Source organism: Capricornis sumatraensis, chromosome 8 (genome assembly GCF_032405125.1).
Source record: "Capricornis sumatraensis isolate serow.1 chromosome 8, serow.2, whole genome shotgun sequence".
NCBI lineage: Eukaryota > Metazoa > Chordata > Mammalia > Artiodactyla > Bovidae > Capricornis > Capricornis sumatraensis.
Genome location: NC_091076.1, coordinates 85,642,274 through 85,658,011, shown reverse-complemented (window position 1 = coordinate 85,658,011; position 15,738 = coordinate 85,642,274). Strand labels below are relative to the sequence as shown.

The following is a 15,738-nucleotide window of genomic DNA, read 5'->3' as shown; positions in this document are numbered from 1 at the left end:
TGTTTATAGTTTCCTTTGCTGTGCAAAAGCTTTTAAGTTTAATCAGGTACTTGTTTTTATTTGCATTATTCTAGGTGGGTCATAGAGGATCTGCTTTGATTTACTTCATCAAGTATTCTGCCTATGTTTTCCTCTAAGAGTTTAATAGCTTCTGGTCTTACATTTAAGGTCTTTAATCCACTTTGAGTTTATCTTTGTGTATGGTGTTAGGAAGTGTTCTAATTTTATTCTTTTAATGTAGCTGTCCAGTTTTCCCAGAACCATTTATTGAAGAGGCTCTCTTTTCCCCATTGTATATTTTTGCCTCCTTTGTGAAAAATAAGGTACCCATAGGTGCATGGGTTTATTTCAAGGCTTTCTATATTGTTTGATTGGTCTATATTTCTGTTTTTGTGCTGGTACCATACTGTCTTGATGACTGTAGCTTCGTAGTATTATCTGAAGTCAGGAAGGTTTATTCCTCCAGCTTCATTCTTCCTTCTCAAGACTGCTTCAGCTATTTGGGATCTTTTGTGTTTCCATATGAATTGTGAAAATTTTTGTTCTAGTTCTGTGAAAAATGTCATTGGTAATTTGATAGGGATCACACTGAATCTGTAAATTGTGTTTGATAGTATATTCATTTTCACAATATTGACTCTTCCTACCCAGGAACATGGAATCTCTCTCCATCTGTTTATGTCATCTTTGATTTCTTTCATCATTGTCTAATAATGTACTGCGTACAGTTCGTCTCCTTAGGTTAGTTTATTCCTAGATATTCTTTTGTCGTTGCAGTGGTGAGTGGGATTGATTTCTTAATTTCTCTTTCTGATATTTCATTGTTAGTATATAGAAATGCAAGTGATTTCTGTGTATTGATTTTGTATCCTGCAACTTTGCTAAATTCACTAATTAGCTCTAGTAATTTTCTGATACTGTCTTTAGGGTGTTCTATATACAGTATCATCTCGTCTACAGACAGAGCTTGACTTCTTTTCCAATCTTTTGTTTCTTTTTTTAATATAAATTTATTTTAATTGGAGGTTAATTACTTTACAGTATTGTATTGGTTTTGCCATACATCAACATGAATCTGCCGCAGGTATACACGTGTTCCCTGTCCTGAACCCCCCTCCCTCTTCCCTCCCCGTACCATCCCTCTGGGTCGTCTCAGTGCACTCTGATTGCTGTAGCTAGACTTCTAGAACTATGTTGAATAATAGTGGTGAAAGTGGACACCTTTGTCTTGTTTCTTATCTTAGGGGGAATGCTTTCAGTTTTTCACCTTTGAGAATAATGTTTACTGTGTGGACTTATCATATGTTTAGGTAGGTTCCTTCTATGCCCATCTTTTGAAGTTTTACTCATAAATGGGTGCTGAATTTTGTCAAAGGCTTTTTCTGCATCTATTGAGATTATCATGGTTTCTATCTTTCAATTTGTTCATATGGTATATCACATTGATTTGCATACATTGAAGAATCCTTGCTTCCCTGGAATAAGCCCAACTTGATCATGGTGTATGAGCTTTTTGATGTGTTGCTGAATTCTGTTTGCTAAAATTCTGTTGAGAATTTTTGCATCTATGTTCATCAGTGATACTGGCTTGTAGTTTTCTTTTTTTGTGTTGTCTCTGTCTGGTTTTTGTATCAGGGTGATGGTGGCCTTGTAGAATGAGTTTGGAAGTGTTTCTTCTGTGATTTTTTGAGAGAGTTTTAGAAGGATAGGCATTGGCTCGTCTCTAAATGTTTGATAGACTTCTCCTGTGAAGCTATCTGGTCCTGGGCTTTTGTTTTTGGGGAGATTTTTGATCACAGCTTCAATTTCACAGCTTGTAATTGGGTTGTTGGTAATTTCTATTTCTTCCTAGTTCAGTCTTGGAAGATTCAACTTTTCTAAGAATCTGTCCATTTCTTCCAGGTTATTCATTTTATTGCCATACAATTGTTCATAATAGTCTCATAATCCTTTGTATTTCTGCATTGTCTGTTGTAACCTCTCCTTTTTCATTTCTAATTTTGCTAATTTGATTCTTCTCTTTTTTCTTGATGAGTCTGGTTAAAGGTTTGTCGATTTTATCTTCGCAAAGAACCAGCTTTTAGTTTTACTAATCTTTACTATTATTTCTTTCATTGCTTTTTCATTTATTTCTGCTGTGATCTCTACGGTTTCTTTCCTTTGGGGTTTTTTTTGCTCTTTTGCCAGTTGCTTAGGTGTAAAGCTGGGTTGTCTGTCCGATGTCTTTCTTGTTTCTTGAGGTAGGACTGTTGCTATAAACTTCCCTCTTAGGACTGCTCTGGCCGCATGCCGTAGGTTTTCAGATGTTGTGCTTTCATTGTCATTTGTTTCTAGAATTTTTTTTATTTCCCTTTTGATTTCTTCTGTAACCTATTGGTTATTGAGAAACGTATTATTTACTCTCCATATGTGTGTGTTTCTTACAGTTTTTATCTTGTACTTGATACCTAGTTTCATAGCATTGCAGTCAGAGAAGATGCTTGATACTTCAGTTTTCTTAAATTTACTGAGGTTTGACTTGTGACCCAAGATGTGGTCTGTTCTGGAGAATGTTCCATGTGCACTTGAGAAGAACGTGTATTCTTCTTCGTTTGGATGGAATATCCTGAAGATATCAATGAGATCCATCTCATCTAATGTATCATTTAAGACTTATGTTTCCTTATTAATTTTCTGTTTTGATGATCTGTCCGTTAGTGTGAGTGGGGTGTTTTAGTCTGCTACTATTACTGTGCAGTGGCACCCCACTCCAGTACTGTTGCCTGGAAAATCCCATGGGCGGAGGAGCCTGGTAGGCTGTTCAGTGTATGGGGTTTCCCCATATGTTACTTGTTGCTTCTCCCTTGCTGCTTTTAATATTATTTCTTTGTGTTTAGTCTTTGTTAGTTTAATTAGTATGTGTCTTGGCGTGTTTCTCCTTGGGTTTATCCTGTATGGGACTCTGTGCCTTTTGGACTTGATTGACTATTTCCTTTTTGATGTTGAGGAAATTTTCAACTACAATCTCTTCAAAAATTTTTTCATACCTTTTCTTTTTCTCCTCTTCTCCTAGGACCCCTATAATTTGATGTTGCTGCATTTGATATTGTCCCAGAGGTCTCTGTTCTTTTCATTCTTTTTACTTTATTCTGCTCTTCCGAAGTTATTGCCACCATTTTATCTTCCAGCTCACTGATTTGTTCTTCTGCTTCAGATATTCTGCTGTTGATTTCTTCTAGAGTATTTGTAATCTCAGTACTTGTGTTGTCTCTGTATGCTTATTCTTTAATTCTTCGAGGTCTTTGTTAATTGAGTCTTGCATTTTCTCCATTTTGTTTTCCAGCTTTTCAACCATTTTTACTACCATTATTCTGAATTCTTTTTCAGGTAGTTTGCCTATTTCCTCTTCATTTATTTGGACTTTTGTGTTTTAGTTTGTTCCTTCATTTATGTGGTATTTCTCTGCCTTTTCATTCTTACTATTTTTTAGCATTGTGTTTGAGGTCTCCTTTTCCCAGCCTTCAAGGTTGAATTCTTTCTCCCTTTTGGTTTCTGCCCTCAAGGGCTGGTCCAGTGTAAGCTTTGTGTAAGCTTCCTATAGGGTGAGATTTGTGCTGAGTCTTTGTTCTTCCTCTGATGGGCAAGGCTGAGTGAGGTGGTAATCCTGTCTGCTGATGATTGGGCTTGTAATTTTGTTTAGTTTGTTGTTTAGATTAGTTGTCCTGTACAGGTCTTGTATTCAAGTGGTTTCCTTTGTGGGAGTTCTCACTATTTGATACTCGCTAGGGTTAATTCTCTGGTAGTCTAAGGTCTTGGAGTTAGTACTTCCACTCCAAAGGCTCAAGCCTTTATCTCTGGTCAGGAACAAAGATTCCATAAGTGGTTTGTTATGGCATTGTGGGATTAAAATAAATATCCAAAACCGAGAAACCAAAGATGAAAGTGAAAGTCACTCAGTTGTGTACGACTCTTTGCAACCCATGGACTTTACATTTTTTAGTCTATGGAATTCTCTAGGCCAGAACACTGGAGTGGGTAGCCTTTCCCTTCTCCAGGGGGATCTTCCCAACCCAAGGATCGAACCCAGGTCTCCCACACTGCAGGCAGATTTTTTACCAGCTGAGCCACGAGGGAAACCCGAGAATACTAGAGTGGGTAGCCTATCCCTTCTCTAGCAGATCTTCCCAACCCAGAAATCGAACTGGGGTCTCCTGCATTGCAGGTGGATTCTTTACCAGCTGAGCCACAGGGACCCCAGACAAATGCCATTTATAAAACCAGGCAAATAATCATTGAAATAATGGAATATGCATATACACCCATAAGTAAGTAAGTAAGTGTTAGTTGCTCAGTCGTGCCCAACTCTTTGCAACCCCATGGACTGCAGCCCACCAGGCTCCTCTGCCCCAAACAGTCCAATGAAGTACAGTAGATTGACCTGGTGAACAAAGGAGGTCAAGAAGTATATCCACCAGTTAAGAAGACTGACTACAACACAAACTGGAAAACAAAACTAAAGCACGGTGCCAAGTGGGGAATAACACAAAGAAAATACAATTTATGTTTAGAGGAAAGGTAGGAATGAAAAGAAAGAATAGATATGCAAAGTTAAATAGAGGCAGATAGAGAAGGTTTATTTACATTAAAGATTAACTGCAAGGGGAAAAGAACAGTAGGAAAGGCAAACAAAAGAGTAAATGTAGAAAAAATAATAATAGGTTTGAAGAGTTAAAAGTTAAAATTGAGAAAAGAAAACAAAAAAGGAAAACTCCACAGAACTGCAAAAGCCCAACATAGAGGCAGAGGTTTGTAACAGCAATAACAAATGTGACTGAGGAAAAAAATAATCAAAAGCCTAATTAGATTTTATAGTGCCAATAAAATCAACAACTCCAGCCAAGGTGGGGGGTGGAAATGGAAGAAAAAAAAAAAAAAGAATCTATAGAACACATCCAAACATAAAAATAATAAATGTTTTTCTTGAGTCACTGCTATCAGAGTCCTTTCTCGCTGGGAGTCACAGTCCACCTTACCTCCCTAGGATGCCCTCCAACACTGGGCCTGCTGTGGGGGCAGCTCAGATTCTGATTCGTTCCTACTCCTGTGTGTTCTTGCCTCCAGTATCCACAGCTGTCAGAACCAGTGCATTTTCTTTTGTAGGAGCTCTCAATGTCCTTTTATATATTCCATATATATAATATATTTAATATATAATAAATAATAGTAATAATAAGTATAACATATTTAATATATGTAATATATTTAATCTGCAGCTTGTACAGCTGGTGGGAAGGTTTTGGGTCTTCTACTGTACTGCCCGTGGGTTTCAATTGTGGTTTTATTACCACCTCTCATGTGGGTCGTCTACTGGGGTTTGCTCCTGAGGCTTCCCTTCCCTTGAGAACTTGGGTCTGCCCCTGTGAGGGCCAGGTGTGAAGGTGGTGCAGCTGCTGGGGTTGCAGGAGTTCTGGCAGCACCAGGTGCTCAGGGGAGTTGGTGGCTAGGGCAGCAGTAAATACAGTGCTCTCGAACGGAATGGCAGCCAGTATTGGCTGATACGCTCCAGTGTCCTTGCCTGGAGAACCCCCCTGACAGAGAAGCCTGGAAGGCCAGTCTACAGGGTCGCAGAGCTGGGACATGACTGAAGCGACCCTGGGCGCATAGATGCGGTATTTTTTTGCCTGTGGCAGCTCTGCCCCAGTGAGAGTTGAGCGTGAAGGTAACGCAGCTGCTTGGCTTGTGGGGACCCTGGCGGTGCCAAGTGTGCAGGGACACAGACTCCCTCTGCTGCAGAATTTATGGCCCTATCATCTTCCCGACCCACGAATTGAATCTTGCAACTCCCACATTGTAGGAGCCACCAGGGAAGCCCAGTCAGCATCTGCTTTCCCTATTAATTAATTAATATGGTAGGTTTTTTTATGAGTAAGGAATAAATATTGATACAGAGTAGTAATGTTCCTAATGAAATTGTCCTCGGATCCTGGGAGAGTCAGAGTTTGGGGGGAAGGGTTAAAGGGTCAGCAGAGGTACTAAGATTTGGTTATATGAATTGGATATAGATATTAAATATTTACACAGTATGATGGTCTAATTTACCACAAGAAAGTTCCTAAAATTAGAGGAGGAGTAATCAAAAGTTGTGCCTTGGTAAGTTAGGGAGATACCTGTATTTTGATTGGTGTTCCCCCTTCCCTTTTCTCTCCTTTCCTCCTTGTATAAGAAGTGATTTATGTGATTAGCATCATGTTGTTCATATTATCTTGTTTTATATATATGAAGAATATTTTGATAGGATTGTTGAAGAAAGAGTTCACCTTTTATGTTTTCAACTTAACCAGTTTTTTCATTTTGTTTTCTGCTGGATTAATTATTGCATCATTTGCCTTAAGTCATCAACTTATGACCATCTAATACTCTTGCTTTCTAGATGGTCTTCCTGCCCTTCATCCATTCCTTTCCCATTTTAATCTGTTACTAGCAAATTTTTAAACATCTGTCTTTACTGTGCCACGACCTTACAGACAAACATAAAGGCTTTAAAATTTGCGCCTATTAAAATTTTCCTAAATATAAACCTAAACCCTCATGTCAGCAACCCACTCCAGTGTTCTTGCCTGGAAATTCTTTGAAAGAATAGCAGTATAGAAGGATGAACATTAGAGCAATAGTCACAGTAAAGAGAGAAAATAGATGAGTGAGAGGCTACTTTTGAGATGCATATAGGGTCATGATACAGATCTATAATGGGTCTGAGGAAGAGGATGATCATCAATATGGAATATATAGGAGAGAGAAGAAAGAAGAAGGACAGATTTTGATTGTTAGATGGCTATTTCTGTCATGAAAATGTATTCTCATCAGATTTATTATCCCCTTATTCTCCCTTCTCTAAACTATTTGTGCTTATTACCCAGAATTGTAAAGTTCAATTCACTTCAGTCACTCAGTCATGTCTGACTCTTCACGACTCCATAGACTGCAGCACGCCAGGCTTCCCTGTCCATCAACAACTCCTGGAGCCTGCTCAAACTCATGTCCTTTGAATTGGTGATGCAATCCAACCATCTCTTCTTCTGGTCGTCCCCTTCTCCTCCTGCCTTCAATCTTTCCCAGCATCAGGGTCTTTTCCAAGGAGCCATTTCTTCGCATATGTGGCCAAAGTATTGGAGCTTCAGCATCAGTCCTTCCAGTGAACATTCAGGGCTGATTTCCTTTAGGATTGACTGGTTTGATCTCCTTGCAGCCCAAGGGACTTGCAAGAGTCATCTCCAACACCACAGTTCAAAAGCATACCTCCTAGGAATTGTACACACGTCCTTAATTATATCCTGTTAGTCTAGAACAGTCATCCTTCACTTCTTCCTCCTCCTCTTGACGTCATCAGTATCATCGTCAGCTTGCTGTCTAAATCACCTGGCCTTACATATTAGGTACTCTAATACCTATTGATAGATGTCGGAAAACCTGTGCTGGTAGATATTTTGTTTTTTTTCAAATTTTGCTCGAGTAATTTAACTGAGTGAAACGTAGGAACTTTTCTAAAAGCTCTAATCAAGCCAAGAGTTTGTGATTTTTCACTCTAAACCTAAAGATACTATTTATTACTGACTAATGGGATATAGTTTTGTATATATGAAAGTGTATACAAGAAACATTTTTTAGGCCAGTTTTCTAGACCTAGGACATTTACAGGTCTTTTTAGTAACTTGTACTATTAAAGAGGAACTAAGAATGAATTCTGGAGAAAGGCAATGGCATCCCACTCCAGTACTCTTGCCTGGAAAATCCCATGGACGGAGGAGCCTGGTGGGCTGCAGTCCATGGGGTCGCTGAGAGTTGGACACGACTCAGTGACTTCGCTTTCACTTTTCACTTTCATGCATTGGAGAAGGAAATGGCAACCCACTCCAGTGTTCTTGCCTGGAAAATCCCAGGGACGGCGGAGCCTGGTGGGGTCACACAGAGTTGGCCACAACTGTAGCGACTTAGCAGCAGCAGCAGCAAGAATGAATTCAGTTGCCTTTCAAGTTTAAAACAAAGTTAACCAACACCACCCCCCGCCTTTTTTTTTGGCTCTTTCAGGGGACGGGGATGTTTATGTTTGGGATGTGAACTCTAGAAAGTGCCTTAACAGATTTGTTGATGAAGGCAGCTTATATGGATTAAGCATTGCCACATCTAGGAATGGACAGTATGTGGCTTGTGGGTAAGTAAACAGAGGTTCTGGTAACCTTTAATCACCTTTTGCTAATGAAAAAATATTAAAGAATTGAATATACGAGATGGTACCTGAGTAGTTCTGTTTATAAAGTGTTGTAGTAATATGAAATTATAAACCCAGGTCTTTTACATTTCATTGTCTTAATAAGATTTTCTAATATTTGCGTTTTTAGTAATATTAATGACAGTTTTTCAGCTCTTTAGCAAAGAAAATACTGGACTACCTTCTTGTGTGCATCCATCCTAAGTCGCTTCAGTCGTGTCCAACTGTTTGTGACCCTATGGACAGTAGCCCGCCAGGCTCCTCTGTCCATGGAATTCTCCAGCCAAGAATACTGGAGTGGGTTGCCAGGCCCTCCTCCAGAGGATCTTCCCAACCCAGGAATCAAACCTGTATCCCTTGTGTCTCCTGCATTGGCAGGCAGGTTCTTTACTACTAGTGCCACCTGGGAAACTCAGACTCCCTTATTATGTTACAGTATTTTTTTCTCTTATGTTTGGAATGTTTGTTTAAGTCTTAAAGATACTTAAAAGTATATATTCTCTCATCTAGCTATGTGGTGTAAACCTATAACATGTTTTTACTGTTGTTAGTATTATAGAGATCTTGAAAGTATTATCTAGAACATATTATTGTGTCATTGCTGAGGAAAATGATTATTACACAGGGGAAAATATGGCTTGATTGTCCTATTTGATTTTAAGATGCAGGCTAGGAGAAGGAGGTGTTGGGATACACCTGTAATTCTAAATGATTTTACCACCAAATCACTAATCAGCAACTGTAATTTTAGAACTTCCAGAAGTTGATCTTTATGACTGTGAGATTAAACAAAATTGATCCATAAAGAGTTTTTATTCAGATTTCCCTTGTTGGGCAGTCCAGTGGGTCCAGCAGCATAGCTTACTCACCACTTTTTCTTCACCACCTCCTTCAAAGGCTAAAATTGGGGAAACTCCCTATAAATCTCTCTGTCACCATTTGGATATTGGTCAGCAGCTATCTTGTAGCCTGGGAAGAAAGGAGAGTAGAACCAGGTTGTGGTGCTCGGAGGCCAGGCTAACATCATGTGAGTCTGACATAGGCAGGGGACAGCCTGAGCCCAGCGCTTGCTAGAGCGATATGCACTGTGGCAGCAGTGTATGATAGCACGTCTTTTGAGACCAAAGCTCCTTCAGTATGTAGACTGATAGTAAAATTATAAGTAATTTTAAGCAGACCTGCTTTACCTTTGTGTAAGACAGAAATGCACAAACATAACCATCACTCAGATTTGTGAAGTTAATCTTTTTCTGGTCTTTGCCTCTTTTTTTTAATATTACTTTTTATTAATCCCCTTTGACAGGCCCAGAGAGGAAAGAATCTAATATTAGCCATTTAAACTCATTTGATTTTAATTGCCTGTCAGTGTAATTGAATTCTGATGTGCTTGGTCAAAGACCATTCCTAGGTTTTTATTGTTAAACCTGTAAAGAAAGGCCTTAACCCTTCTTAGAGGAGTTTCATGTAGGGGGAAGAGTTATTGGTGGCACAGTCAGAGCAGAGGTAGGAGAAACAACTCAACCTAGCTGGCTGACTGGCTGGTCCTTCCCTTCCTCCCACCTCCCTCTCTTTCTCTCTTGATCTCAAAATTTGTCTGATAGTGTCCATTAACTCTTCTCAGTGTCCTGGCTTAAAGTGGATGCTTTCGATTTACAGCTTTGCTCTGACAGGGACATAGGAAACTCAGAATATTGTAAATAGAGGTCTTTTATTTTATAGTGCCTTTTTTTTTAATGGCTTTGGTTAATGTAAGGATTGCTACAACTCATGTTTGATTTCCAGTTCTGTGTTCTTTCCACACTGTCACCCCCTAAGTATTTTGATTTTATTTTAAAAGACTACTGAGAATTCAGGACTGTAGAGAATTACAAAATTTGTTATGATTTAGGGCCTGGAATTAATAGTTCTTTATTTCAGTGTTCTCATTGAACATTTAAAATGGGTTTCATTTTGCTTCATCTAGAGATTCTTTAGGACATGTGTGCTTTATAATGCAAGAAAAGCCTGTTTTATTCATTGATTATGCTTTGCTTCAGTTTCCTCATTCATAAAACATTTATTGGGCCTTGAGCTGGGGATTGTGAGATAGAACAATACATTTTCGGCTTTTCATAGTTTATGATCTTATGTGGGGACATGCATACATGTATCGGTATTCACAAGGCGAGCCATCAAGCCATCACAAGGGCTGCAGTTTAGATACAGTGTTTCAATTTTACCAGTGTTAGGAATCCTGACGGCTGTTATAGCTGGAATGTGTGAAAGGGGTTTTGTGGGATATTGGCCCTTGAGCTGGGCATTTTGAGGGCCAGTTGGAATTCAGAGAAAGGTATTGCAGATAGTGGAAAGGATGAGAGAATTCAGGTTTGTGTTCTGAGAGGAGTATGGATAGGGTTACTCTTAAGTGGGATGGGGGGTTAGGCTACAAAGGTAGAGAAGCAGGCAGGCAGAGCAGTCTTTTATGCTGTGCTGAATAATATGGACATTATATTAAATGGAAAGTGAAACCATTAAAGATTTTCGAGCAGAGAATCATGATGATAATTGAAATTAGGGTTTGAAGAGAGAATTCTCTTAGCCTTTAGATGGGGAATACAGGTGCAGGTGGATGAGCCTTGAAGTCATTGCAGTAATCCAGGCATTCAGTAATAAGGATGGGAATGGGAATAGGTAGATAGGTAAATGACGCTTTCAGTGTATGTCCTAACTGCTTAGAAAATTGGGATGAGAGAGGAGTGACATTCTCAGGCTCCAGGCCAAGACAGTCAGTATAGTTGTCCATAGAATGAGGGTGGATGCTGGAGGGAGGCATGTCGGAGATAGGTTGACAGGGCAGTGTTTATAGGCAGTTAGAAGTGAGTGGAGTTAGAGTAAACGCAGTCATTTGACGGTCCATGGGAGGAAATGAGATGAGAGAGACGCTAGAGCTAGGTTGATCTGGCTGATTGCCATCATTCTTGTTTGGGAAGATTTTTCTGTACTAGGACTTCGCTGATCTGCTAATGCTGTTCTTGATTCAAGAACCTACTTCTAGTCCAGTCAGCTGTGATTGGGGGTGGAAGGGTGACAGTCATGTGTTTTTTTTTTAGTTAGGAGTTCAGGGATGAGAGCTCCCTTCTCCCTTTGTTCTTGTTTTTCCACTTATGATACCTGGTTTTTATTTGTTTTCCTTGTCATCGTTGCTATTGTTTGTTTGTTTTTAACCTACTATCTCCCTTCCCCAGCTCATGTCTCACTTACCTTTTCCACAAAGGTTCACTAGAGCAACTTCAGTGCATACTGATTTTTCCTTTCCTTGAGGTTCTAGATCACATATAGAAAGTTTAGCTTATGTTCTCTTATATTTCTGAAGTCTTTTTTTTTCAGGGATTAAATTCTTTCTGCTGTTCTGTATTCCTGTGACAGTTTGCATTGTTGTTGCCAAGTCGTGTCCATCTCGTTGTGATACCATGACCTGTAGCATGCCAGGCTCCTCTGTCCTCCACTGTTGCCTGGAGTTTGCTCATATTAATGTCCCTTGAGTCAGCGTGATGCTATCTAACCATCTCATCCTCTGCTACTCCCTTCTCCTTTTGCCTTCAATCTTTCCTGGAATCAAGGTCTTTTCCAATGGATCTTTGCAGGAATCTTTCCTAATGGATCTTTGCATCAGGTGGCACAGTATTGGAGCATCAGCTTCAACATCAATCCTTCCAGTGACTATTCAGGGTTGGTTTCTTTTAGGATTGACTGATTTGATCTCTTTGCAGTACAAGGAACTCAGTTTTTCGATTCTAGCCTTCTTTATGGTCCAGCTCTCAACATCTGTATATGACTACTGGAAAAACCATAGCTTTGACCATATGGAACTTTGTCGTCTTAGTGATGTCTGCTTTTTAATATGCTGTCTAGGTTTGTCATAACTTTCTTTCCAAGGAGCAAGCGTCTTTTAATTTCATGGCTGCAGTCACTGCTCACAATGATTTTGGAGCCCAAGGAAATAAAATCTGTCACTGCTTCCACTTTTCCCCCTTCTATTTACCATGAAGTAAGGGGATTGGATGCCATGATCTTAGTTTTTTGCATGTTGAATTTCAAGCCACACTTTTCACTTTCCTTCTTTACCTTCATCAAGAGACTCTTTAGATCCTCTTCATTTTCTGCCTTTAGAATAGTATCATATGCATATCTGAGGTTGTTATTTTTCCTGTCAATCTTGATTCCCACCCAGCATTTTGATTGATCCCGCCCAGCATTTTGCATATGCATATAAGTTAAATAAGCAGGGTGAAAATAGGTTTGACATACTCCTTTCCCAGTTTTGAACCAGTCCCTTGTTCCATGTCCAGTTCTAACTGTTGTTTCTTGACCCACAAACAGGTTTCTCAGGAGACAAGTAATGTGGTTTGGTCTTCCCATCTCTTTAAGAATTGTCCCCATGTTGTGATCCACACAGTCAGAGGCTTAAGTGTAGCCATTGAAGCAAAAGTAGATTTTTTCTTAAACTCCCTTACTTTCTCCATGATCCAACGAATGTTGGAAATTTGATCTCTGGTTCTTCTGCTGCTTCGAAACACAGCTTGTACATCAGGAAGTTCTCTGTTCAGTTTTCATACTGCTGGTTACGTGGATATCATTCAATATTCTTAGTAGCATATTAGGATCAGTTATATTGTAGCACAAATACCACTGTAAGTTTCCATATATTAAGATAATTAACTCGTGCCATTTTTGTTCTGCACATCTAAGCAATAATCACATAGGAATTCTTGGGGTAGGGGCTTCCCTGGTAACCCAGTGTTAAAGAATCCGCTTGTCAATGCAGGAGACTAGGGTTCAATCCCTCATCTGGGAAGACCCCACATACCACGGGGCAACCAAGTCTGTACACCACAACTGTTGAGTGAGAGCTTTACAGGCAGGAAGGCCAGGGGTCTCCAAACAGAGGAAATAGGCTGCAAGTGTCAGACATATTTTACCTCTCTCTTAAGCGGCAGGAGGAAGCAAACGAGTGTTAGGTTTTTTTCCCCTTCTCTATACGAATTTGAAAGGTTTCTCTTAAAATTCTGTGTTGCCATGATGACTCTTGGCTCCACCTGAACGTAACTTTTCTCAAACCTTGAGCTAACTAATGTGCTTTTCTTATGGAAATATTTTTCTTAAGCTATGTTAATGAACTGTGTATTTACCCTAGACTCTTGTCTTCCTTCAAGTCAGTTCTGCTTGAGACTCAGAACCAGGGCTCAACAAACCTATATATTTTACTCATACATTGTTCTCCTAATCTATGTTAATGAAACTATATACTTACTTGGACACCTGCCTTTCTTCAAGATAAATGTCAATCGTTTTATGGCTTGGGATGACTCACCTGGTGCCAGTGTTATCTCAGAATGCATGTTGGGGGTGAGGGGCCTGGTGCCACTCTGAATTTTGAGATGTCTCCTTTCTCTAATTAACAGCTTACTGATAGGTATATAGTGAAAGTGAAGTCGCTCAGTCGTGTCCGACTCTTTGCAACCCCTTGGACTGTAGCCTACCAGGCTCCTCTATCCATGGGATTTTCCAGGCAGGAGTACTGGAGTGGGTTGCCATTTCCTTCTCCAGGGGATATTCCCAACCCAGGGATAGAACCCAGGTTTCCTGCATTGTAGGCAGATGCTTTACCATCTGAGCCACCGGGGAAGTATAGGTATATAACATTCAGCTAAAGATAGGTATATAACATCTTGCTAAAGACTAGCAAGGGGGCACTCTTTCTGTCCCCTTCTGATGTCTAAGTCAGAAGCTTTCTCTGTCTCTTTTATACTTTAATAAAACTTTATTACACAAAAAGTTTGTGAGTGATCAAGCCTTGTCACTGGCCCCGGATTGAACTCCTCTCCTCCAGAGGCCAAGAGTCACGGCATCTTTCATGGCTCAGCAACAACCTATCATGAGCCTGTGACTATAAGCTGCAACTACTGAAGCTCACATCCTGGAGCCCATGCTCTGCAACAGGAGAAAGCCACCACAATGAGAAACTCGCACACAGCAATTGGTGGGTAGCCCCTGCTCCCGGCAACTAAAGAAAAGCCCTTGCAGGAGGGAAGACCCAGCACAGCCAAAAATAAATAAAATTTTTTTTTTAAAGAATTCATCAGAATAATGATAGTAAAGATGATCCAAAATCTTGAAAACAAAGTGGAGGTTACAGGTAAATAGATTAGAGACAAGGATTGAGAAGATGCAAGAAATGTTTGACAAGGACCTAGAAGAAATAAAGAGTCAACCAATAGTGAGTAATGCAATAACTGAGATTGAAAGCACTCTGGAGGGAAACAGTAGTAGAATAACTGAGGCAGAAGATAGGATAAGTGAGGTGGAAGATAGAATGGTGGAAATAAATGAAGCAGAGAGGAAAAAAATAAGAATTAAATGAGGACAACCTCAGAGACCTCTAGGACAATGTTAAACACCCCAACATTCAAATCATAGTAGTCCCAGAAGACGACAAAAAGAAGGGTCATGAGAAAACACTTGAGGAGATAATAGTTGAAAACTTCCCTAAAATGGGGAAAGAAATAGCCACCCAAGTCCAAGAAACCCAGAGAGTCCCCAGCAGGATAAACCCCAATGCAAAACACCCCAAGACACATATTAATCAAACTAACGAAGGTTAAACACAAACAGAAAATATTAAAAGCAGCAAGGGAAAAGCAACAAATAACACAAAAGGGGATCTCCATAAGGATAACAGCTGATCTTTCAAAAGAAACTCTTCAGGCCAGAAAGGAATGGCAGGACATACAGTGATGAAAGAGAAAAAGCTACAACCCAGATTACTATACCCAGCACGGATCTCATTCAAATATGAAGGAGAAATCGAAAGCTTTACAGATAAGCAAAAGCTGAGAGAATTCAGCACCACCAAACTAGCTCTTCAACAAATGTTAAAGGATCTCCTCTAGACAGGAAACACAGAAAAAGGTTTATAAACTCGAACCCAAAACAACAGTAAATAGCAACGGGATCATACTTACCAATAATTACCTTAAATGTAAATAGGTTGAATGCCCCAACCAAAAGACAAAGACTAGGTGAATGGATACAAAAATAAGACCTCTATATATCCTGTCTACAAGAGACCCACCTCAAACCAAAGGACACATACAGACTGAAAGTGAAGGGATAGAAAAAGATATTTCATGCAAATAGAGACCAAAAGAAAACAGGAGTAGCAGTACTCTTATCAGATAAAATAGACTTTGAAATAAAGGTCATAAAGAGAGACAAAGAAGGACGCTACATAATGATCAAAGGATCAATCCAGGAAGTTATAACAATTAGAAATACATATGCATCCAAGTCGGAGAAGGCAATGGCGAGCCACTCCAGTGTTCTTGCCTGGAGAATCCCAGGGATGAGGGAGCCTGGTGGGCTGCCACCTATGGGGTCGCACAGAGCTGGACACGACTGAAGCGACTTAGCAGCAGAAGCATGCATCCAAGTTAGGAACACCTCAAGATGTAAGG

General features: G+C 39.8%; 1 protein-coding gene across 1 annotated transcript in view; it reads left to right on the top strand.

Moving 5' to 3' along the window:
- UTP18 (UTP18 small subunit processome component) overlaps positions 1 to 15,738 on the top strand; it is a 55,665-nt gene that overhangs the window by 27,864 nt on the left and 12,063 nt on the right. Inside the window, exon 10 of the mRNA XM_068977551.1 lies at positions 8,065 to 8,188. Coding sequence (XP_068833652.1) covers positions 8,065 to 8,188 — 124 coding nt within the window. The remainder of the gene's footprint in view (positions 1 to 8,064; positions 8,189 to 15,738) is intronic.